At 47.3% G+C, this 24,275-nt stretch overlaps 1 protein-coding gene across 1 annotated transcript in view; it reads left to right on the forward strand.

Moving 5' to 3' along the window:
* Nucleotides 1-6: 6 nt before the first annotated feature.
* Nucleotides 7-24,275, forward strand: part of TNIK (TRAF2 and NCK interacting kinase) — a 141,062-nt gene continuing 116,793 nt past the window's right edge. Inside the window, exon 1 of the mRNA XM_057369417.1 lies at nt 7-242. Coding sequence (XP_057225400.1) covers nt 186-242 — 57 coding nt within the window. The 5' untranslated portion in view covers nt 7-185. The remainder of the gene's footprint in view (nt 243-24,275) is intronic.

The following is a 24,275-nucleotide window of genomic DNA, read 5'->3' on the forward strand; positions in this document are numbered from 1 at the left end:
GCGGCGAGCCCTGCCTGCCTGGCCGCCCCTAGCCAGCCGCGCTGCGGGCGGAAGGGCAGGGGCGGCGGCGGCGGCTTCTCCTTCCCGGCGCCCCGCATGAGGAGAAGCGTTAAATAGCGCCAGCGCCGCGGCGGCCGCCACTGCCCGCTCGGTGGCGGCGGGGCCGCCTGGCCGGCGGCGGAAACATGGCGAGCGATTCCCCGGCGCGGAGCCTGGACGAGATCGACCTCTCGGCGCTGCGGGTGAGGCGCGGGGCCGGGGCTCGCGGGGAGGGATGCGGGAGCGGCACCCCCCCATCATCCTCCCATCCATCCATCCATCCATATATCCAGGCATCCATCCATCCATGCACCTTTCCATCCATCCACCCATGCACCCATCCATCCCCCGCTGGCGGGGACGCGGGGCTGGGGGCCCCGCCGGGCTCGGTGTGTGTGTGTGTGATGTGCGCCTGCACGTATGTAAATGCGGGCAGATAACCGTGTGCGCGTGCATGTGCATGCCCGCCGCCGCGTGTGCGCGCGTGTGTGCGCGCATCCACACGTGTGTGCATCCGCACATGTGTGTGAGCATCCGCACATGTGTGTTTGTGTGTGTGTGTGTGTGTACCCGCCGCGCGGGGTGCGGGCACGGCCGTGTCCCCGCAGGTGTACCCGTGTCCGTGTCCGTGTCCGTGTGTGCGCACCCGCGGTGCGAGCGGCCGGGCGGGTCCCCGCGGAGGGGAGCGGGGGGCACGGGCCGATCGCCCCGGAGCCCTCGGAGCTCCGATCTCCCCGTGATCAGGCGGGGATGGCTGCTCCCCGGACCCCGCTTTCCCCGCCGCGGCCCCGCGRTCTCTCTCCATCCCTCTCCCGCTGTGTCCCTGCGCGCTGCCTCCCGCTCACCCCTCCCTGGAAAATGAAGCCCAGCGTGTACCCTTGAAATGTCAGGCTCGTCAGACGTGTCAGCCTCGGCGTGGGCTGTGGCCTGATGTCCCCSCTGGTCCATTTTTCCTGTAACTTTCTTCCTTTTCCCCTTTTTCCATCTTTCTGGCCGTAAAAACAGCTCGTTGGGARCGAGCATGGGGAGTCATTGAAAGAAACAGCATTTATGCGGGAGGCAGCAGCCAGGCTGCTCCTCGCAACCTGCTGGCATAGGCAAATAAATAAAATTAAACAGAATCCGCTGAAGACTTGAACAAGTGTATTTTTAGAAATATTATTTGCTTCAGTGCAAGAAAAAAAAAAAGAGAAGTCTATATTTATTCACTTGCCCTACTTTCTTCCTGGTGAGTTTCTGGTTGATTAATAGTGTAAATGATTGCTCAGCAATACACAGTGTAGATGAGATTGGATTGGGGGAACCATCCGTCTTAAAAACAGACCCAGCGCTGGTTTTTCCTCCTAGGTGGAGGGTGCCTTGGAAGAAAGGTTGCTGAAGCCGGTGTACTTAATCCAGGAGAACAGTATCATTTGGGGGGGGGAAGGGGGCCCTCTCATTCTTCCCCGCCCTCTGAAAATCGTTTTAATTTTTTTTTTTAAACATCTGTGTTGGGATATGTATTTGAACTAGGGCACCGTTTCTTTTTCAAACTGTATCCACACATGCTTGGGTTTGGGTTTTTTCCTGTTTGTGGCTTTTTAATAGCAATGCACACCAGATACAGTCAGGGTTTTGTTTTTGCTTTAGGAGGAAATGTATATTCCCTCCCTCCCCCTGAGAGCCAGCGGCAGTGCCTGGTCGGTGAGCAGAGCAGTGCTGGCATTTCAGGGTAACTGGAGACAAGGGGACCTGAAACCCCGACTGACAGCGGGGTGGGACAGCAAAACCCTGCTCCCCTGCCCGGTGCTGGCCATTCTGCCAGCACGAAGCCACTGTCACTCACACCTCTGCCCCCTCTCAGAGGCAGAGACCTGCTGTGGCACTTTCCTGTAAACCGTGAGAGATGTGGTGGYTTGCAAGCGAGACAAGAATAGGAGGCTTAATTTGCCAAGGAATAGATCTTCTTCTAAACTAAGCTCCTCTAGCACTTAGAATAATTGTTAAAGGTTGTAAATTCAGCAGATAGGGCACGAAGCGTGAATCATTCYGTGGGGTCTGAATCAGAAATCAATAGTAAATTTGCTGCCTGAGCACAAAACATGGCAGGGAGGAGTAATTCCCCAAGCCTTGCAAAATTTTTATGTATTAGAAAAGAAGTGTCACATTGCTGCGGGTTTGTAGATGAGTCTGGGTGGAGGAGATGTTGTTCTTGCACTCCTTGTGTGTGTTTGAAGCATTAAGGGGTAACTCTGTGAAATGCTGGGAGCAGGTAGTGACTCAAAAGTTGGGTGAAGGCRATGATTTGTTCCCAGCAGCGGGGAGAGGAARCGCTCAGGATGCTTATCTTAAATTCGAGTCACTGAAATGTTCCAGGAGGCTGGGGTTTATGAACGACRGGCAGATGTGTGTGAGAAAGGTGAACCTTTGACTGCCAGTTTGCCCAGTCCTTTGCCTTGGCTTCCCTYCTCCTGTCCCAGGGAAGCAGATGGGTTTGCAGGATGGCAGTGTGCTGTTGAGCATGGCACAAACAGAGCTCTGCACACTGTCATTCATTTCAGCTTGCCACTGCCCACGGGCTTACGGGGTGGGATTTGTAGATCTGGGCTGGGAGGTGACACAGGAGGTGGCAGGAGCTCCTGTTTTTGCCACACTGTAGAGTTTATTTTGGCCACGCAGTCGGGCTCCACCACAGCAGTGCATCTGCTTGACGTGTTGGTGGCTGGGCCAGGAACAAAGCACTGAATTCTGATTAAAATGCACGGCCTGGTGCATCGAGTGAGAGCACTTGGGGCTGGCTCCTGCCTTCTGTGTGACATGTTTCTATCCATCACTGGGCACTGTGCTCATTGCYGTGGTACCCAGGAGTGCCCCTGTGGGTGCAGAAGGCTGAGTGTGCCAGGATAGGGAGGATTCTTAAACCAGAGATCTTTCCAGTGCTGGTGCTGGTAATGAGGTTTGTTAATGTTGCAGAAAACTGTAATTTAAAACAACGAGGCCATCGAACAGGTAGCGCTGCATATTGTACTGACAAGGGATAAGATAAACTACATTCTAATGTTCTTTTGTGTGGACAAGGAGGTATTTTTGCTGGTGCACTCAGCATGTTTAATAGCYGGGTGACCTGGCAGTGTTATTAACAGAATAATGATTAACACGGGGATTCACACAGGCTGTTGACAGGCATGTTGGAGAAGCAGGTTTTTGCAATAAAACAAGAATGAGCGTGAGGAGGGTTGCAGTGGCAGTGGTCGCTGGTGGTAAATGCACAGCTGATCCCAATAGGAGAGGGTAGGAAGATGGGGCTGGGTTTGGTGGTTTTTCCCCTGCCTTTTTTTTTTTTTTTTTTTTTTTTTTTTTTGGTTTTGGTTTTTTTTTTTGTTTTTGGTTTTTTTTTTTTTTTTTTTTTTTTTCCTCAGTGAATGCAAGAGCCTGTCATCTCTTGCTGAAGGCAGTGGCCTTGATCCTTCTCAAATATTCAGGTCAATAGCTTTTCCTCTTGCTGCATCCATCTGCAGGGCTGGGCCTCTGGCTGATGTACCAACAGTGGCAGTGGGCTCTTCTGCAGTAGCTGCCACAGCTGGATTCATCTGAATTGCTTTGCAAGGTGTGTAGGAGGTTATAAAAGATCTCAGAAAGGAAAACCTTTCCCAGGGAGCTGATAACCCCTGGGTTGGGAGTGGCTGGAGGGCAGCAATCCCCCCTGCTCACAGCTGCTCCTTGTTTCCCATGCTGGAATCACACCTGCTTGGCTGAGGGTTTGCTGCAAGGGAGTTCAAAAAAGAGCCTTTTTTGGGGAAGAAGCAGTTGTTTTCTTCATGTACCTGGATGCTGCTTTTGTTTTGAGCTCATTAACAAAACCCAAGCTTTTGTTACTTACTTTAGTGAAGTGCTGACCATGCATTCTCTGGGAATTGTATCCTAAAATTGTTTGTTGTTTTGGGAAAGCCTGGTCTTTAATGCTCAGGCTTGGAGAGGAGACAGCACARAATTTAAGGAGCCGGTGAGTATTAGCTGTTGCTGGGAAGAATTGGATGAAACCCAAAAATGTCACTACTCTTCCTTTAGCTTTGCTTTGTATAGAAGTGAAGTTTCAGTGGCCGTTTGTTTGTGTTACTTGATCACTGTCAATGGAGATAAAAGCTTGCGTGTTTAAAAACCCCCAAAACTCAAACATGCTGGCATTGTCCTGTTTCTAGAGTTTTGTCAGTTTATGGCATATTTCWGCATCATTAAAGATTTAGGAGTTCTAATGGGCCATAAGCACTGCAAGCCACCACTCAGGAGCATTACTCTGGCAGCCTTAYTTTAGGTTTCTTCTTCCAGTACCTTTTAAAAAAAAAAGCTTTCTAGCTCAACAGAATTTGGGCAGCTTTTGTAAAGGTCACCTTCCTAAATAGAAAGAGGAACAAACTTGACTAGAGATGACTTCTGGAGATTAAAAGAAAGATGTGAAAAGTTTATTTTGCTGAGTATTACGTGGTAATGCTACCRTGCAAAATTTGGGGCAGATGTTCAACAAATAAATATGTGTATATTCACAGCTCCTGAGGAAAGACACTCTCAAGAGTATTCCATCAGGGACTTTGTCCTCTTCCAGTGTTACTCAGTGCATGTGTAGGCTATGGAGCATGACAGTATCCATGTACTTTTTCTATTTTGGAGTCTTGAGTTCCAAACCATAAGACTTGGCAGCAGAATACTGATCTMTGAATCACAGAATGGTTTGRATWTGAAGGGACCTCAAAGGTTATCTTGTTCCAAAACCCCTACCATGGGCAAGGGACACCTTTCACTGTCCCAGGTTGCTCCAATCCCTGTCCAACCTGGCCTTGAATGATTCCAGGGATGAGGCATCTGCAGCTTCTCTGGGTTTTATGTTGTAATGCCTTGGCTACCCTCTGAGAAAATAATTTATTCCTAACATTTAATCTAAATCTTTCCTCTGATTTAAATAATCCCAAAGGGATGGGAATGTCCACCTCCATTCCTTGAGCCATTGGTGCAAGGATTTATCTTCTGTGCATGTATGGATGTTCTTGTGTGTGCTCATGAAAAGTTACAGCAGAAACAGGCATGTCTTCTGCCTTATCTTTTTGCAGGGTTGATTTTATTGTTTTACCCTGCCTTTTGGAGCTGTACAGCCCAGATGCTGTTCTCCTGCAGTTCTCCATGTGTCCTTCAGCACTGGTGCTCTGGTTACTCTTCCTCATCTCTGGAGTTCTTCCACAGCATGAAAGTGTATGGTGTTGTTAAAGGCATGGAGAGTTCTCTGTTCTCACTAGGGTTCCTTTGCTGGGCAGCCATAAAAATTAATAATTTGGCATGAATTTATAGCAAAATAAATTCTTGAGCAGGCTGAAGTTAGAGCACAATCACTTTGTGAATCAAGGTTTGAAGCAACAAAGAATATTTGATTGGCATATTTAAAATAAAGGGTCTGTTTTTAATCTGTGTGATGAGGAGTTAGAGGAGGTTTTTAACCTTGCTGCATGAAGGTAGTTTTTATCTGCCAGGCTTGTACATGTAGTGGCCCAGTTTGTATGGGTTGAGGGAGGAAACKGTTTCCATTTGATCCGTATGTAAATCCCTGTGAATGAATCACCCAGCTGTGGAAGATATGTCCTTGGAAATCATCATTCATGTGAGGCCAGGCCAGGCAAAAGCTGCAGTGACCTCCTGGGCTCAGGCTCTGAGCTCTCCCTGCAAACCCATGCCTGACTCTCCCTAATGCTCCCTTCCCCTTTGCAAGGGTAATTATAGACACGGTGGGAGTTCTGTGCCTCTGCCCTGCAGACCAAGAACAGGATATTTATTGATCCCTGTCTCATTTCTTCATGCCTCATATATAAAGGGGAGAATCTTGCTGCATTTCCTGTGCTTCCTTCCCCCAGTGAAAAACTACCAGCAGGCAAAAGGGTGTGTGGTGTGGAGAAACAGCACTGGCAAAAATTTGTGCCTTGGGGTGTGGAGGGTGGTGTTGAGGGTTCAGAAGCTACCACCTGAAGGCAGCTGCTCGCCCTGGGGTACCTGGGGAGGACAGATACTGTTTTCCCTTTCTGCCAGCTGCAGAAGACACTTGTGGAGTGAATGGCAGACCCACATTCCCTCTCCCAGGGCTTTGGCTGATCCATTCTCCCCTCTGGTGGCTTTTTTGGCCCTGGYTGCTCTGCAGGTGTAGAGCCTCCATCACATGAGGTTTCCATTTGCTGGTGCTCAGGTGCCTTCCTTGTTACCTTTCATGCAGCCATTAAAGCAGGGTGCAGKTCAAAACCCAGGAGCCTGTTACTGATAGCTCCATTTAGTTAGAGGTTGTGTTTCCCGCTTAGAAAGTCAATAGCTTCAATTTCCTTCTCCCTGATCCCCTCCTCCTGTCCCGTTTTATCACTTTGAACTGTGGCTGCACACCAAAACTGATGGTCAGTGTTCTCTGGGCTCAGGAAAAGCATTTATGTAAGTGAGATTTGATGTTTTCCATGTAAATCCTTTCTGATTTCTRAAGGGCTCAGGAAAACAATTTATGTAAGTGAGATTTGATGTTTTCCATGTAAATCCTTTATGATTTTTAAAGGAAGTGTTGGCTAAGGAACTTGGTCTTTGGAAAATAGATACTCACCCTCTCTCTGCTTTCCTCCTCCATGTTTTTTTCTAAATGAGCCCTGTGAGGGGCTGAGCATCCCCTTCCTCCCGGGGATGAGGATGCTCAGGATGTTGTCCCCCATCCCTGGGGAGCTCCTGCAATGTCTCCTTGGTGAAAGGAGAGGAAAAGCCACCAAGGTTTGAAAACACTGATAAGAACTTTAGTTGGCGCTCAGTCCTATCTCTCTGCACGCCTGATTTTTATTTTGTAATGGCCAATCAGAAAACCTTCCCCTTTGATCCAGGATGTTGCTTTTCCGTGTTAATTTGCTGCAGTGCCTGCCAGAAATTCAAGATTGTGTGTTGGTAGTAAATGATGCTAATCAGGCAGGCAGCACTGGGGTGTCTAGGTTAGATACCAGCTCTGAGGATAGCCAGCAGTGCATCCTGCCCCACACTCAGAGCTGAGTTACCMTGACCTGCAGAAAGTGTTCCCTTTGCTCTGCTGTGGGTCACCAGCTCTGCTGTGCCACAGGAGCCTGTCAGGTGCTGGTGGCTTTATGCAAACACCATCTTCTGCCAGTCCTGAGTGGGTGGCACTGTCCCATCCTTCCCATGGATGCACATGGGTGACAGCAGCCCTGGCCTCTGCAGGAGCAGTTCCTGCCTGGTTTGTGCAGCTCAGAGCTGCTCCTTTGAGCAAAGCCTGAGTAGGGCAAGTTCAACATCCTCTTGGTTCTGAGCACTCCTGCTGCAGCSAGGGTGGGTGTTTTGGGTGTTTCTGCTCGTGTGAGCGTGTGTGTGGTTTTCAGCTTCAGAGTGCACGAAACCTTTTGTTGCAGTTCTTGCCTGTTCCCTCCAGCAGTGGCATTTTGGGGTGCAGAAAGTGTTGCTTTCAGAGCAGTAAATAGTTCTAAAAGCAACGCTCTTCAAAAGCCAGGGATATCTCCTCACATGTGTATTCCTTTGTAAGCCAACAGAAAAAAGTAAAAAAATTATGTGCCTGACAGTTTCCCCTCCCCTTCCTTTTAAAAATTCCCTTTTCTCCTAATTTTGAAACTCAGCAGGAAAAAGCCTACTGCCAGCTGAGTCATGTGTTCAGTGCATGACAGAAGTGACTGTTTGGGATCATGCCCTTAATCCTCTGGTTGGTGACTTTGGGATGCATTGGAGGTGGTAGAGCCTTTGCWGAGGAAAAGATCGCACAGCTTGAACCTAATAAAATGTGCCTAATAACCTCTGTAGCATGCTATAGAAATACAGGAGATCAAAGCTTCAGAGGCATTTATTTTCATAATTTGTGGGTCAGATCCTCGCAGGACTAATTGGATGCTGTTTGATGTCCAAACAACAATAGAAATCTCCCTGTAAATCAGAATATATTTGCCTCTTCCTTTTTCTTTCATACAAAAGCATGAAAGCTTAGTGTGATTTTGAGATAAACCGGCAAAAGTGAAGGTGCAGATCTCCTCCCTACCTCACTGCAGTCTTTCTTAGCTGTATGAAGAGRGTKGTGAGGCACTGGAACAGGTTGCMCAGAGARGTRGCAGAAGTGGAAAWGTTCAGGGCCAGGCTGGRTRKGGCTTGAAGSASCCTGGTCTAGTGGGTGGCATCYCTRCCCATGSTGAGGGATGAGCCTAAAGGTCYCTTCCAACCCAAACCATTCTGTGATTCTCTTACACTGGGGCCCTATAGCTGCTACAGTGTCCAAAACAAAATGTTTACCCACTAGATGTTGGTTATTCCAATTAACGTTGGTATTTCAGGAGCACTAAGATTAATGGCTGTTGCATACTATGCTGTTGCCACCCCAAAACATGAGCCAAAATGAAACCAGAGAATGAGCTTTGATGGTGCAGCTCAGTGTACCTCCCCAGGTGTGGCTCACACTGGTTGTGAAACTCGTGTGGCATCTCAGCAAGCCAGAAATGCTGTGGGCTTTTCAGGGCACTTGCAAAGTTATTTTATTTGTATATATAAAAATAATGTATATCAATAGGTATAATACTTACATATGTGTAAATACAATAAAAATATAAAATCGTTCCAACTGTTCCCTCTTGAGTGGAACAGGACAGCAGGGTGTGGCTATGAGTGGCACAGCTTGTGTCCCAGCACCTGGCACATAGCCCTTCAAAACACAGATCAGAATTCCCCAGGCTGTACACTTAAATGGGAGATGCCAAAACARCCGTGAAACATGGCTGGAAAGGAAAGGCTGGAAACACCCTCAAAATTCTGGGGTTTGTGTTTTATGCTGTGGTAGGTGTTTGGGGAAGGGGCTTCTCTCRTGTGTCTGCAGATGCCACCATTTGGGGAGGAAAGAAGGATGGGAGTGCAAGGCAAATGTTCTTGCAGAAAAACCAGAAGCCAAAGCAACAAAATGAAAAGGACTTTAAATGCATTTTCTGGCCATGCAGACAGGCTGTCTTCAGTGCAATAAATCTTCAGCCTTTCTGTATTGATTAGCTTCAGTAAATAGTGTGATGACTCTGCTCTTCCCGTTGCTATTCTGTGGGGATCGGTGTGTTAGTATGGCTGAAGAGGCTATAATAGCTAAATGGGATTCCAGTAGCGAGAGCAGTTTACAAATGCTCTCCAAAGTGATCCTCGCAGCCAGTGTGACTGTGTTTGACTGCTCTAAATGTAAACAGAGTGCACCACTGGTGACCAGGCTGGTAATGGCTGTGTTTTCTAATGGACAGAACTGTGTTCTCTGAGCCAAGAGATGGTGCTCTGCCCTGGCAGGGATGCTGTCTGCAGCCAGTCCACTGGTTGGGGACCTGGGATGGGGACATTCTGGGTGGAGGTGTAGGGAGTGAAGAGAAGAAGCTGAAATATGGGGCTGCCTGCCTAGAAAATGGAAAATGGCTGAAATTTTTTGCACCCTTTTTACACCAGCYCTGTAACAATTTCTTCAATATTCATAGTTTGAAGTGGTTTTGCTTCTTGAGCTTTGCCCTTGCTCTTAGAGTCAGGGATGGGATGTGGCAGCCTGGAGGTGGTTGTGTTTGAGCTCTGGGCAAGCCCCAGCTCCCTGAGCATTTGCTACAATAGAGCATGAACAGAGCAGGAAGATGGCAGGGACAGCAKCTCATTGTCCTTGTGGAGCAGGGATGGATGGATGGATGCATGGGGAGCTGCTTTAGCCATTAGCTGCCAAAGCCAAAAGCCCATCTAGAACTTCCATTGGCATGCCCACATTAACTGACAGCCTGTAACCTCACCACGGTGAAAGTTCTTCCACAGGTAGTTTGGACCACGAGCTGAAATCCCAGGTTGCTCTGGAGACAGTGGAAGGAAAGCTAGGATGGAGCAGATGTAAAATTAGCATAACAATGCACCTTTAATTCAACTTGAAGGAAATAATTGAAGACTAGTTGTCACTTACGCTTTTGACCTCTGCCAAGATGACTCACGCTGCAATATAATATGAGTCACTTGTTAAGGAGAAAGTGCCAAATCCCTGTAAACTTCTTCCCTGTGCACTGCAAAAGCCAGGATGAAGAAGGGTGTTCAGGGTATTATTGCCTGAAAGCAGCAATACTTCAGAGCACTGAAGCCCCTTTATTTGGCTCTGGAGGCCCTGGCGTGAAAAAGCAAAGGCCCTGAGCAGAAAGGTTTGGTGGCCTTGGTTTAAAAGAGCCACATAGCACTGTGTGTTCTCCCCTTGACATGATGTTGCCCGAGGGTGGGGACCCGGATAACTTTTCCTTCCTGCCAGATGGCTCAGCTGGGCAGAGGGAGGGAGATGGGTGGATGGGTGCTCAACTGGGCACAGGGCATGAAACCTCTACAGAGCATGGGGAGGGAGGTCTTGGGGCAGCCTTGGTGATRGGAGAATGATGGGGCTGGGGAGGGAGGTGCAGAACTGTGGTCCTGTGCAGGGACCTTGGYCAGGCACAGCTTCCCCATGAACACCTCGCCTCTGACGTCTGAGAATGTTTTTATGGCTTTAAGGAGCTCATGGTGCTCCTGCAGCGCTTGTTAATCATCTACTAGCTGTCTTAAATGCCTCCTCTTACTGAAGCAGTGTTTTTCCTCAATAAGTGAGATTTCACAATCTGCAGAAGAAAGTGAGATCCTGGTGTGAAGGTGCTTGTGACCAGGGGCAGGAACTCACCAAGAAGTGACCAGCTCTTGGACTTGGGAAAGGATTTCTTAATTGACAAAAGCCTCTTGGTTTTGTCTGTAGCCAGGAAATTCAGTGAAGTGCTGTCACTAGAAGTTAACTTGAAAGGGGAGTATTTTTCCCTAGATCTCATAATTGGAGAGAAGCATGGAAAAAGGCCTTCCTGAAAGATCATAATCCAAAGGGCAAATAGAAGACTTCAAGTGGTTTATTGAAAATTCAGAGGAAAAAATGGAGATAAATGTGTGAGGGCTTGCCTGCCTTCTTCCCTGCATAATAAAACCAGAGATCCCTGAGCTGCCTGTGCCATGAGTTCAAGTTCTGGGTGAGATGTTGCCTCRCTGCCACCATCCCTCACCTCAGCCACCTGTTCCAAGGTGGTTTTTTGCCCTCTGGACTTTGCCTGTTGGCATTCCTGACAGGACTAGTGTCCATACAGGATCCTGCTGCCTTAGGCAGCACCAGTGTGGGCACAAGGAGACAGGAGGAGGAAGGTTGAGGCTTGGCTTGAGAAGGAATGGACCTGAAGGAAAACAACTTTGCGCTTGATGTTCCTATTGAGGTCTAAGGCAACCAAAAGACTGAATGTACGAGCTGGTTGCATTGCAGAAAATTGTGTGTGGTACCTTAGGAATAGCTCTCCCTGAAGARTGGAGGAATGTCACTTCCTGAGGAGAAACTGCCAGCGCAGAGGGACCCAGATCTTGAATTCATCTGCATTTGGTGTGGCTCATTTGATAGGGATCATCCCATTCTTTATCGAGTTCCTGTTTGTAGCACAGCGCTCTTGCTGCCGTGGGAGCTCTCAGGAGCTCTCATCGTGCCCCTTCAATAGGCAGAGATTTATCATGGGGTTGAACTGGAGGGGTGCCTTGCAGGTGAGCAGACCATAGCCCCCAAAAATGCAGCAGCGTGGTTGTCCAGTGGGAAAGGGCATAGGTTCAAAGCTGAATTTGGTTTCTCAAGGCCCWTTCACAATAAATCGTGGGTTTGCTTTTGCCTGTTGATGTGACCTCCTCCATGCTACTGGTGTAAAGCAAAGTGCCTGCACACAGCAAATGTCCTGGAGAGAAGATGCAGAAGCTCTGCTCATTATCAGGARCGAGTAAAACTGCTCCGAGCTAATATGGCTGCCTAAAAATAGAAGTGGTGTTAGGGGGAGGGACTGTCTTCTCTTCCTTTGCCCTTGATTTTCGTGACATTTTGCTGCTCTATTTTGTGTATCTTGTTCAGGAGACTGTGTGTCGTGGTGACACTGGAGTAACTCGCAAGAACGTCTGCTTGTGTCAAAAAACWTTGTGAGGAGGACTGAAGAGGTGGTTGGGGTTTAGCAGTAACTGGCAGAATGCAGTTRTTCAGGTTTATAACCTCACAGGTTCACAGCCTGTCCCTTGTTGTGATCTTGGAGCCTCCCCTGAAGGAGTGGGAAGCTTGGAGAAGGGCTGTGACTGGGGTGGGATGGATCCTGGKGCTGCAAGGTGGTGAGAGCAGAGGACATCCATCATGTGTGCACCTTGCCAGAGAGGACAGTCATACCTCAGTTGGAGGTTGCAGCATCTGCTTAGCATTCAAGGGAAAAAAAGTAAAAAAAATCACTTATGAGACTTAATTACTGAGTTATTGTTATCCAGCATTTAAAGCCCAAGTTTCATAACTGCCTTGTGATATCAATGTTCATGTTCTCTGTCAGTATTATGCAAGCAGCTCACCTTGTGATCATGAAATACTGAAAAGTGCTTTCTAACGCTCACCCTCGTTTCTCAATGAGCCCATRAAACCTCTTCTGCTTTCCATTAATTATGGAACAATGGGACATTTTCCTCTTAAAAAGAGCTGAGCCTTCTTTGTTTTTTCTTCGAGTTSTTGAGCCAGCTGCTCCTCTGAGGCCTTTCTGTTCCATATGGCTAGAYCAGAATGGATGTATCTTCTGTCTTTCACTGCACTGTCTTTTGCCACTTGGGAGAAAGCAGGAGGTTTATGGACCAATCTTAGAGGCAGAGGTCTTGCTCTACTGAAGCAGTTCCAGCTGGTGCTTGGCTGTGGTTGGTGTGATCTGCCYTCAAGGTTAACTGAGGCAGCTGGGAAAGATGGGAGCAGGTCCAATGGGATAACTCTATTTCCTTCCCAAAAGAGCTGAAATACTCACTTGCTTGTTGGCATTCAGTTGTTTTCCAAATGGGAGTTTCTGTTTAACATCAGAACACCTTTCTGGAGCCCAGCAGGAGCTGTGCTGTGAGCACAACCCTGAGAGAGCAGCTCTGGTGTCACCTCTGGAAGCATTTGTCCTGGGTCTGCATTTTCCCCCCTCCACATCCAGATTTTACAGAACACTGAGAGCAGAGCTCTTGTTTTCCTCCTGATCAGCCCAGTTCTACCCCTCAGGGACAGGGAGAGTTGAGTTATCCTGTTGTGTGGGGATTTGCCTGTGAGGTGGTTCTGCACGTGGCTCTCCAGAGGTGGTGGGGTCTGTTGATTGTGTTGGGAGAATCTTGAATGATTTCCTTAAGAGATGCAGAATTTTCTTTCCTCTGAGCTTTMTCAGGAAAAAGGAAATAGTTGTTTTTTCCCTTCCCTATAGAGGGAAAGGATTGAAATGTTTTTCTGAGTGCAGATGTGGAGTGTGCTSAGCACTCTGAACAGGATGTGTCTCCAGCCTCCCTGGCCAGTGCTCCTTCTCCAGTCCTCCAGACTTTTCCCTGCATGCACATCCAGAGATCCGTAACTCTTTTCACATGCTGATGAGGACTTTATAGCAGGGGAAATCCAGGTGAGGAGGGGTCAAGCATCTCCCTTAGATTCACTTATAAGCCATGCAGCCCTGGCAGAGCTGAGAGTAGAAGTCAGACCCTCTGGCCTCTCATGCCTTGTTGTAGCCATTAAACTGTGCTCTCCTAAGATTAGATAACYTGTGGTTTTAGTGTCTGCAAGACTTGATGAGCAAATTCCTTTGGATAAATGCTTTTCTTGTATACTTGCCAGCACAGAGTGATGTTTGGGACATGAGGGAGGGGAAATAACTTGCAGGCGTCAATTTTCAGGAGGTGAATCAGATGAAGAGATAATACCCAACAGGTTAGAGCTCTTGGAATGACTCAGTGGTGAGGATCACATTCTGTGTGTCTGGTTTAGGCTGAAGGGATTAAGGGAAACCAGGGTGCAACTGTATTATCAGCAGCTTACCATGAGTTTGAATATTGCTGAACAATATGGATCTCTGGCAATGATGAGATATGGCAGTGGAGTTTGTCTGGGCCTTGGGATGGATGCTGAAGGGGTGGTACTTGGTGTTATCCTGAACGAAAAGTCCATCCTGCTCTTTCGATCCCTTGCAGTCTGAGGAAGCTGATAGCTGAGTTGGTTTCCCTGAATAATGAATTATTCCTTTTCAACATATCAGGTCTTCAGAGAAGGAAAGGATTGCAAAAGCATCTTGGTCTTCTAGTAATTTGTCTTCCTCACTGTAGCCTGGAGCTGTAAGATGGATCAGAGCTCAGCTGAGCACATGCTACATTTTGGCTTGCAATGAAACTGCAGCATCTGCCCACCCATCTGACCAGGAGAGATGGTGATGGGCCAGCTGGGTCTGCAAGGAGGGGTGAGGTGATGCTTTTTGAGGATTTAGGGTGGCCTGGCAGAGTTTGTTGTACTGTTTCTTTTGCTTTCTGAGGCAGTGTGTTGTTGCTGAAACACRTGGATTTGATTTCTGGTTATGAGCATCCTTATCTGCTTCKGTAGCCATTAGCTCTCTGTCTTGCRCATGTGGGAAGCTCTAAGTTACTTCATCTGATAAGGCTTTTCTTATCTGTTCTGCTGTTTATTGTGTGGAATTGAAATTACTCTAGGAGCTATAAAAAACAGGATGGAGCCTGGGCATTGCAGCTCAGAAGCTGAGTTTCTCTTTCYTGCACAGACCAGCAAGATGTCAATAGAAAATATGAATGTCTCCGCACATCAAGCCAGACCTGAGTCCCCATTTGGTCTTTTAAACTCATCAGCCTGCTTGTGAAGTAGTCAGTAAAACTTGGGCTGAGTTTGCATCACTGTCAGTGGGTTGCATCCTTTTGGAGTGACTTTGATCTTGCTTACTCCGTGCTGAGTAATTTACACTCCTCTCACACGAGCTGCAGCTTCAATGGATGTGCCGCCCTCTGAGAGTCTGGCCCTTGCAGGCTCTGTGTTTCTCCTAATCATGAGCATATAAATGGTATTAAAGCTGCTTATCCCAGCCTTGTGCTTTTATGGAGTCATTAACACCTCTGCAAAGAAAGTGTAAAACTCTAGTAAAGTCAGCTGGTGGCACTTTGCCATGGCTTGACTGGTTCTGCAGGGAGCAAGGGCTGGGYTTGCTGTGCTGAGGAGGGTTTTTGGGAAGGTGCTGCTGGTGGTGCAGTGTCCACAGATGGGAAACTGGTGCTCCCAGGCACGGTGGGTTCTCCCTTGGGAGGTGTTGTTCCCCTCCAGCCTGGGATCTGGGCTCCCTTCTGGCTGTGAGAGCAGCCACCTCAAGCTTTGGTTGAGTTCCTCCCCTTCCATGATTCCCTGAAGGCCAGAAGCATCTCTCTCTCCATGTTTGCTGTATCTCATTTAAGGACATGTCTCAAATGATGCCAGCAATTTTGCTTTCTATTCTATTACCTTTACAAAAAGACGTTGGTTTTTGAGGTGACCCCACCATGAAGGGATTATCCAAAAAAACCCCAAAGCTGGCTCTGTTCTTCACCTTGAATGTGTTCTTGTGCAGCAACTGTGCCACAGTGGTCTCATCTGCCTCGTGGCCATGGAGAAATCCCACTCTTGCTCTCGTTGCTTGGTCTGTTGAGCTCTGCACTAATTAATGGGAAATTGTCATGACTAGCGTTAGGCTGGTAGAAAAAACTAATAGGGGTGAATAATAGCACAAGATACATGGAAATCAACGTTTTTCTCCTTGGAGGCTGCAGATGTAATCCACTTAATATTCTGTGGAACACAAGATTAATATTCTTCAGTATAATATATGTGAGGGCTTTTCTTTTTAGTTTGCTGGCAGAAGCATTGCTGCATTGCTAAAGCTGAGGGCAGGGGATTAGGAAGGGGGGAAGGATGCTGACCCAACTTCCAGAGGATTCAGAAACAGCAAAATCTGGCTAGAGGAGATTAAACTTCTTCCTTGCTGGCAGGACTTTTCTGCAAGAAGTGTGGCTCATACTGGTGAAAACCTGGTAGGGTGTCTTTCAACTCTTTGGATGCCTAAATTATTGGGGAATAGAGTGATTTGCTTGGACTGTGTGGTGTGACTCTGCTGGTGGGCTCCCAGTGTAAAGCTGGTGCCTGCAAGAGTGTGGAAACCAGCTCCAGCCTTGCACTTGTCCTCCTTCACTACATAGTTTTGCCATGATTTAAACTCATGGAACTGCTCAGCTTGCTAGAGGTTCCTTTAAAATRATAATAAAGCAAAGCCCCTGTTCTTTTTCTTTCTTAGGATGGAAAGAATGCAGTGAGTTGCCAAGCTTAAAGAGGAGTAGATACAGCAGAAATAAATAAATCAAGACCATTTATTTTAAGTTGATTAATTTGATATGTTCATAGTTTTCTAAAATAAAATCTAGCCCCAGAGAGTTTAGCAAATCAAATAACAATAACGGCAATTAATTTAGAAGCAGTTACTAATGTTTCTCATCCCCTTTTCAGATCCCTATACACACATGATTAATCTCACAGTTTATGACTGTGGGCCAAATCCTCGTGGAGAGGTGCAGTGTCTCTTTTGGGCTGGAGAAGGTGGACCTGAATAGCTGACCCCATTCCTGAATATCAGGAAGGATTGTGGGCAGGGGAGGGATGGGTGGCTGGTGGATGCTGGTACCTTGTGCCTCCAGGAGGATTTGGTGTGATTTTTCAGTTGAAATCCCAATTATTATGGGCTTCCCCACCTGCTTTATTTTCCTGTTTCATACTGATYTCCAGCAGGCTGGTCCCTGTGGTCTTACAGGGCTCGGTGAGCTGCTGTGTGCTTGTTTATATTAACATTTCCAGCCTCCTTGTGTGAACTAATAAAAAATCCTGGAGCTCTGCAAAGAGCCAGACAATGTCACAGCTGTTCCCAGGGACCAGAGCTAGCTGAGAGCTCCCAAGGCAGGGAGGTGTCACGGGGCTGTAATTTGACAGGGAGCACAACTGATCCCATAAAGCAAAATGGATTTATGGGACATTGMAGTGACTTGACAAGCAAAACCTGCACATCTTCATGGAGAGTCTGGGAGAAAGGTCCCTCCACTTGGTCTTATCCAAAGTGCTGTTGTAGTGCATATATCAAATGAACTAAACTAAATAATCTGTGTACTCCCACCAAGTTTAGTCATTCAGGGCATTGGGATTTGAAATAAAAAGCATTGTCCTGAATTTCTGAGAGTGTTTCACAATGGAGGAGGCTACCAAGAAATTCAAAAGACTTGCTATGGGAAATACTTTACACCCTGGGAAAAAACATCTTGCAAATCACTTTGCCAGCTGTGGATCAACCCTGACTTTTAGGCTGTTTTTTTGGCATGCATGAGGCAGGAGCATGCTTTTTGCTGGGGCACCTTGTTTTCCACCCAGTTTGAGTGTCTGTCATAACCAACCTTTCAGACTTCCTGCTGGGTCTGGCATTACTGGAGGAATGTGAAATGTAGGAAAAAAGGTGAGAAGCCTTCCTTTCCCCTTCCCCACAACTTGCTAACTCTTGGGAAGGACACGTATTTCTGGATTCAAACATGCAAATTAATATGTATTAGATATTAATAAAATAATTTTGCTGTTTTGTCAAGACGATTCAATGTAAAAGTGAGTTTACAGTACTTGGTTTTGGCAGCTTGTTGGTWTAGTTGTGGGGTTTGGGGTTTTTTACAATCTATCCTGCAGAGTTCTGCTCAATAATTAGAAGTGATTTGTTACCAATATTGTCCTTTATACCACAGGAGAGTTATCTGCCTCTCCTGCTAACCAGCCCTTGTAGATCCCAGTGTGAGGAGTTGATGACAACTGACAGGCTGTGGGTAAACTCTTCAAAAAGCACCAAACCAGCAGATAACTCCAGCTCCAGATGATGTGTGAAAACTGGGCTGATGTGAGAAACTCTCSACTGAATACAGCAGGGAGGTGGTGTTTCTCCAGATATGTATATAGGGACAAGAAACTACTGTMAAGTAATGGTATAAACTTTAATTTGGGATGCAGGGATTTCTGGAATGCCTGGTTGTGCATTGGTTTTTGCACAGATCCCTGCTGTTGAATGGTTGTTGATGCTACAACCCTTTCATCCCTGACAACTTTTCTGGTCAGCTCAGCCCATGACCATAACTGAAYAATAGACATAGAGGTGTGAAACCGTTCTAGTTTAAAAAAGCAAAAGGTTTTAAAATTGCTTTTCTTCTCTTGTTCCACAATCCATCTGGGAGTGAGACGTTCTCYTGTTTTAAGGCATCCTCTGGTCACAGCTCTCACTGCAGTAAGGGAGCAAGGCTGTCATTTTTTGACAAAGGTGGTCCCAAATTGTCACCCCAGCAGCCTCCTGTGAGCCCTGCAGAAGCTGGAGTGTCCAGAAGTGCTCAGGAAGGTGCAGACTGGCTTCTGTCACCCCACAGACACACACAGAGACAAGCCACAAGTGTGATCTTATCTGTTGTGGACACTGTTTGCCTGTGTGAGAGGGTGCTCCCTGCTCTTGGTGTGAACAGCCCTGCTGTATGCAGTGTGTCTCCMGGAGTGGCATGTTAAGAAACTCCAGTTCCCAAAACAACTGCCTTGGTAAGTAATTACACCAACTTCTCCGAGATCCTGTAAACCTTTGACAGTGTTTAGTGGTAGGTAAGGATTTCARCTTGACACAAACATTGCTGGCCAAGGTTGAAACTCTATTTCTCAGAGAGTTGAGATCTAAACATTCAGGAATAATATCTTACTGGTCKGAAACTACACAAATGACTTCTAGCGAGATGAGCGTCCAGCTGCTGTGCTCTAATTGATGTCTCCATCTGGAGAAGTGTGCTACAATGCTGGTAGTGACTTTAGATCTTCTGGGGACTATAGATATGATTTATAATTGGCACTGTAGCTTTTTAGAGAYGCTGAGCTAAAGCCATGCCTTTTATATATTGCCTTATTGAAGCTGTGTGCTTGAATTAGGCATGTGTTGAAGGGGCTGATGGCACTGAGGCTACATTAATGTAGCAAGGCATTGAAAACCTCAGGATTCACATAGCAGTCGTTTTTTGGCTGATGCTTCTGGGCTGATTGCCTTCTGGCTCTTCCAGATGAACAGTCTTCTTTGAACTGGAAGGTGGGCTTGAGCTGCAGACAATCCATGGAGTCTGTTCTGGCGATCTGTGGAATGTGCTGTGGAGCTTTAAATGTGTGAGAGGGCTGGCTGCTTTGGAGRGAAGCTAACTCCAAATGAGGAATAAGTACAGTTGTGTTGTCTTGAGGGCTGTTGGATCTCTCTATCAGTGTTTTCTTACCATGCTGGAGCTCAGGGAGGCCACATGTTCGTCTTCATCAGCCTCAAGTCAAAACTCACTGCCTCTTGCTTGAATTACATCATGAGAGATGGACTCAGTGTTGCCAGTGATGCTTTTGAAGGCGTAGGACGGATGCTGGGCCCTTCTTGTTTCAATTAATCTAAATGTGTAACTTATGGGTGGGTTTTCCTTGGGCTGGACTGCTCTGACATGCGGGTGAATTTTATTTATGTCATCGTTGTCCTCTCCTGGTATCACCACTGCACTTTGGGCTGTGGGACCTTCCTTTTGCAGTGCTACAACTGCATCATTTTGGTCAGAAAAAAACCTTTTTTCCAGGTCTGTATGTGCGTTMCTTACAGGCTTGGAGCTCCCACATTTCACATTTGTGGAGAGGGCGCAGAATGGCTGCTTTTTCTTTTGACATGCTAGAGAGGAGAAACTAGGTCAGAAGAACTCTAATTTTGTGTGTGCGACTGTGAGTCTGTGAGCAGGAAATCTGGAATATTCAGTTTGTTGTAGCTGCAGTGGCTTGGCCTCTACGGGACCAAGTGTATGTGCATGGGGGATTTTGTATTTTCCTTCCCTTAGCACTGGTGTTGGCTATTCCTTTGCTGGCTGGGGGCTACATATCCACACTTACATCCTAAATTGAACAGGTAATAGTTGAAGAAGTAATACAGTTTTATTGACTGAAAAGCCCAGTGGGGTGATTAGTTCTTATTTAATTTTGCTGCTGCCAACTATTGGCAGGTCTTAACATTATGGAAAGGAAAGAGACGCTCACATGRTGACTGGAGCTTTATTGCAGTGAGAAGCTGGGGAGGAGAATGTTGGAGAGTGTTGGAAAGTGGATTTATGGTTTAGGAAAGGGGAATGGACAGAGCACAGAGCACAGATGTGGCTCTCAGTAGGGCCTGGCAGAGCATCTCCTGGTGAGATGCTGCAGAGGAATGGTTCAAATAGATTTGAAAACAGGCTTCTCAGCTGTCCAGGTGAGACATTTTTCTTCTGTTAATAACAGCCTTGAGAGCAGTTTTTCTTAGGCTGTGTAATAGTGCAGTTTCTTGACTAACATCTTCTTTTAAGTTACAGAGCTGGGTGTTTGGGGGTGAGGGAGGACAAACTGCTTCTTCAAAATGAAAACAAAGCCCTCGGGGAGTTCGTTATTACTCTTCCAAGTAGAGCAGCTTGTATTGCTTGAGTAGGCAGGAGGTGCAGTGTAGATGCCATTGATGATAGCTTGTTTTGTGAGTCTCTGGATGGGTGGGCGAAGGAGGGGAAGGTACCAAAGCCAGCAGGAGAAGGAGTGAGCTGAAGCAATCCCTGCAAGGGCTGAGTAGCATCCAGTAGTCCAGCATGGTTCTGCTTCATTACTTGGCTTTTATCTCAAAAATACCTGTGTGGCCTTTTGAGGTATTTTGCACTGCTTTAATAAATGGGCAGGCTTAGAGCTATGTCTGTGTGATTGAAACTTGGAAAGTCATGTCCCCAACCTCTTTTTTGAAAGTTCTCAGTAAATCAGTGTTTTGTTGCCTTGGCCTCTGCCTTCCTGCTTTGTTTGCTGCTGTTTGCAGCTCTATTAACAATCCTCTTCTGGCTTGTGCAGTCCATATTATTCACAGGGCTGTTAACCAGAAGTGCCTTGGAGATGGAGACAGCCAGCTGATTACTRAAAAGCAGCTGTATCTTCAAGTGCTCTTCAAACCCCTCTATTTTTCTCTGAACTGAGTGTCATTCGGGGTAACTTCCCCAAGGTGATCCAGACCTTGCTTTGTCAAACTGTACAAGTGCTTCAATTCCTGCTGTAGAAGCCAGTGCAGAAMGYATTGCAAAATGAGTGAACTGATGTGCCTTCACGAGGAATAGCTGGGGACTTAGTTCCTCTTGAGRTTACTYGAGTCCTGATGCCTGGGAGATGCASAGCTGTCCACWGAAYTTCTAGAACTTCTGGCTAACATGAGAGGTGGCTTCTGAGAATATAGTCCAGCCCAGGCATGTGGCCTTGAGGAAATGAAATCTGGGCAGGTGTACAGTGTCAGAACTAAAGGCTTCATCCTTGTACTCGTTCCTTGCAGTGATGCTTTGCATCATCAGAAACGTTATCCTGATGACAGCTTTGCCTATTGAACCCTACTGCTGAAGAGCTTTTCTGTCTCTCCTGTGTTCCTTGCAAAACCTTCCTCAAATTCTGAGTCAGTAATCTTCCTTTTCTGGTTGGTGGGGTTGGAAGGCTCAACTTTCTCCAGGCAGWTGACACCTCAAGACACCCACTGGTTGCTGTGTGATGCCAAGTGGGATTATGGCTCTCCTGGGCTATGTGTGTGCCAGGGCATTGCCATCAGTTCACAAGAGCCAACTTCCTGGGAAGAATGACCCTGTGGTTTTTCCCAGTGCCAGAATTTCTCCTTGTGGCTGACAGAGGCATCTGCACACAGAGAAAGCTCCCCGGATCTGGTGCTGAGGCTTTGTAAGCCTGCTTTGGTTTTTGTGAGTGCCTGATCAATGTAATGGGATCTCCTGTTGAGACTGTTTTATTATGGAGATTTAAGGCAGAGGCTGRTAATATCCTGATGTTTGGGAGCATTAGTTGCACAGGCTTTATATCTTGGTGGAGATTAAAAAAACTCTGCTGATGCCATGGAGCTGCTGTAGCTGATTGGTGCCTGGGGACACTCCTCTGTTACTGACCCGTAACTGCGCTGCCTCCAGTTACACGGAGCCTTTTCCTTCTCTGGGGTTATAACATTTGCTTAATGACTGGGTAGCTCCATGAGTTTTGGCTGGRAGTTGTCATTAGCTGCTAGAATTGGGGGACCAAGTGCACAATGATTACAGAAACTCCAATCTCCTGTTTCCCCTCCTGTGCATCCGCAGCAATCGTGGTTTAATTGGAGTGCCCCTGGGTTCCCCTCTCCTGAGCATCTTTCTGCTGTCTCCTCATGTAACCCTTCCTGTAACATCCCTTTTGTGTGGGCTAGATAGGAGAAAAATGAGTCTCCTTCAAGGAAAACAAGCAGATTTGGCGTACAGGCTGTGTATAAATATTTCTTGTGTTTATGGACACCTGCATGGCCATATTTAAGCTCACTTGTGTTCTGCTCAGTCAGCAGTCACTTTAGCCAACACTGATACACACTTGCAGCTCTTGGGTGACTTAGCCTTGGTATGGATATTGCTCTCTGATTTATCTTCTCAAGCWAAGTGTTGGCTCTTTTGTGCCGTGGAATTGTTGAGACATCATGGTGTAGGCAAGGACATCTTTCAGCTGTAGTTCCATGGGCTCTGGGTAGGCAGAGGGGAGCAGCTGGAACCAGGAACCCRCGAGCCCTGCTGTGTGCTCCATGCTGATAAGTGCTCAAAAGGGAGGCCTGTTGTGTTGCTGAAATTTGAATACATCCTGCTTTATCGTCTGCATACAGAAGTGCCTTTTCTGATAATGCACCAGTTTCAAATACACTGTTTATTGAAATAAAGTGGACTCTTTTTTTTTTCCCCTTGCCCATGATATTGCTGGAAAGGACGATGCCTCTGCATTTTTCTGTGTCTCGGACTGGTTTTGGCCACTGAGACTTTAGTACTCCGATTTTCCTGAGAGATTAGCAGAAGCACCATAATTTCCTACTTGAATTTGAGCCTGTCCTGGCTGTAGCTGTGGCAGCATGGTCATATCCTGGCACAGGAGAGCTCAGGTGCTAACCCATCTCTGCCTGGAGGAACGCTGGGTCTGCACAGCCCTTGCCACAGCTGCTGTGTGAAACATTTCCCATCCCATGAGCAGCTGAAAAGTCCASTTGAGTGTTTTGTTGCATTATGGAGAGCATACTTTATGGAGTTTGCTCCTATGTCTTCTGACACAAGTTCTGAGTAACAGTAGCAGGGAGGAGGAAGGGACCCTACCTGAGTTTAGGGGCTCTTGGCAAAGTCCTGGTGCTACTACAGCTCTACAAATCCTTTTGTTTGAAGCTAATCTAGAGCTGAAAATTTTAAAAGCTGCCTCTCTTCCCCCCCATTTTAAACAATGCACCTTCTTTGCCTAAACTAACATCTCACCTCATTTTTTCCTTCTATTTGTGGGTTTGTTATTCAACACAGATGTTTTCAGTTACAAGAARTACAGTAGTTCTTCTGAAGGCATTTTGGGGTGTGGGGAGAGGGGTCTGCAGCAGAATTATCATTTGTGTGTCCCTCCTGGATCAGTGAGAGGGCAGCAGCAGAAGGTGGAAGGTGCCAGGCTGGGAGCAGCYRTGTGGGATGAGCTTTSCAGCCACCYGCAGCCCAGCACTGCTGKGAGCCCTGAGCTRCAGCACAGGCTATATTTGGTCTGAGATTATTCCCTGCCTGGCCTGGATTGGTCCTGGTTGGGGCTCTRCAGGGTGGATTTCTTTTTCCCCTGGCTAACATCACCCATGCTGTGTGTGCCTTTCTGTTTTTCTCCCTYGCTGCCCACTCCAGCCTGCCTGAGTTGCTGTCGCTGCTCTCTGGTACCCACCTGAAGTATCTCAGCAGGGTCTTAAAAATTTGGTCTTAAAATCCAAATCTCTTTTCTGTGTATAAATCCATTCAGGAGAGGCCTGTGGGAAACAGGATTTTTTTCCATGCTCGCCCCATCCTTTGCTGTGTATTTTCTGGAAAGGCCATTAATAGCATATTATTCCTGTGTTTTAAAGGTGGCTATTGGGGAGAAGCTTTTCCTTTTGCCTGCTGCATGAGAAAAAGGCAGGCTGGGAGGATGGATCAGCCCCCTCTGCTCCCTGGCAGTGCTGAGGTGGAGCTGCCTGTGGCAGCAGTCAGGGGAGCAKTGTCACTCCTGGCTGTGCTGAGAGATGCCCAGTTACCTTGGCAATGCTGCTGGAAAATGCAGGGAGAAAACAGGATGGAGAGGGGACAGTGCAGCAGAGAAACTGCTCAGCTGGTGGGAGCTGGAATGGAAAGTGTGGGTGATGGGAGCGATGGGGGAAAGCCCTGCTGGCCCAGAGCTGCCCCTGGCTGGCCCAGAGCTGCCCCTGGCTGGCCCAGAGCTGCCCCTGGCTGGCCCAGAGCTGCCCCTGGCTGGCCCAGAGCTGCCC

The sequence above is a fragment of the Malurus melanocephalus genome, unplaced genomic scaffold (assembly GCF_030028575.1).
Source record: "Malurus melanocephalus ecotype Western Australia unplaced genomic scaffold, MMel_1.1 scaffold_108, whole genome shotgun sequence".
NCBI lineage: Eukaryota > Metazoa > Chordata > Aves > Passeriformes > Maluridae > Malurus > Malurus melanocephalus.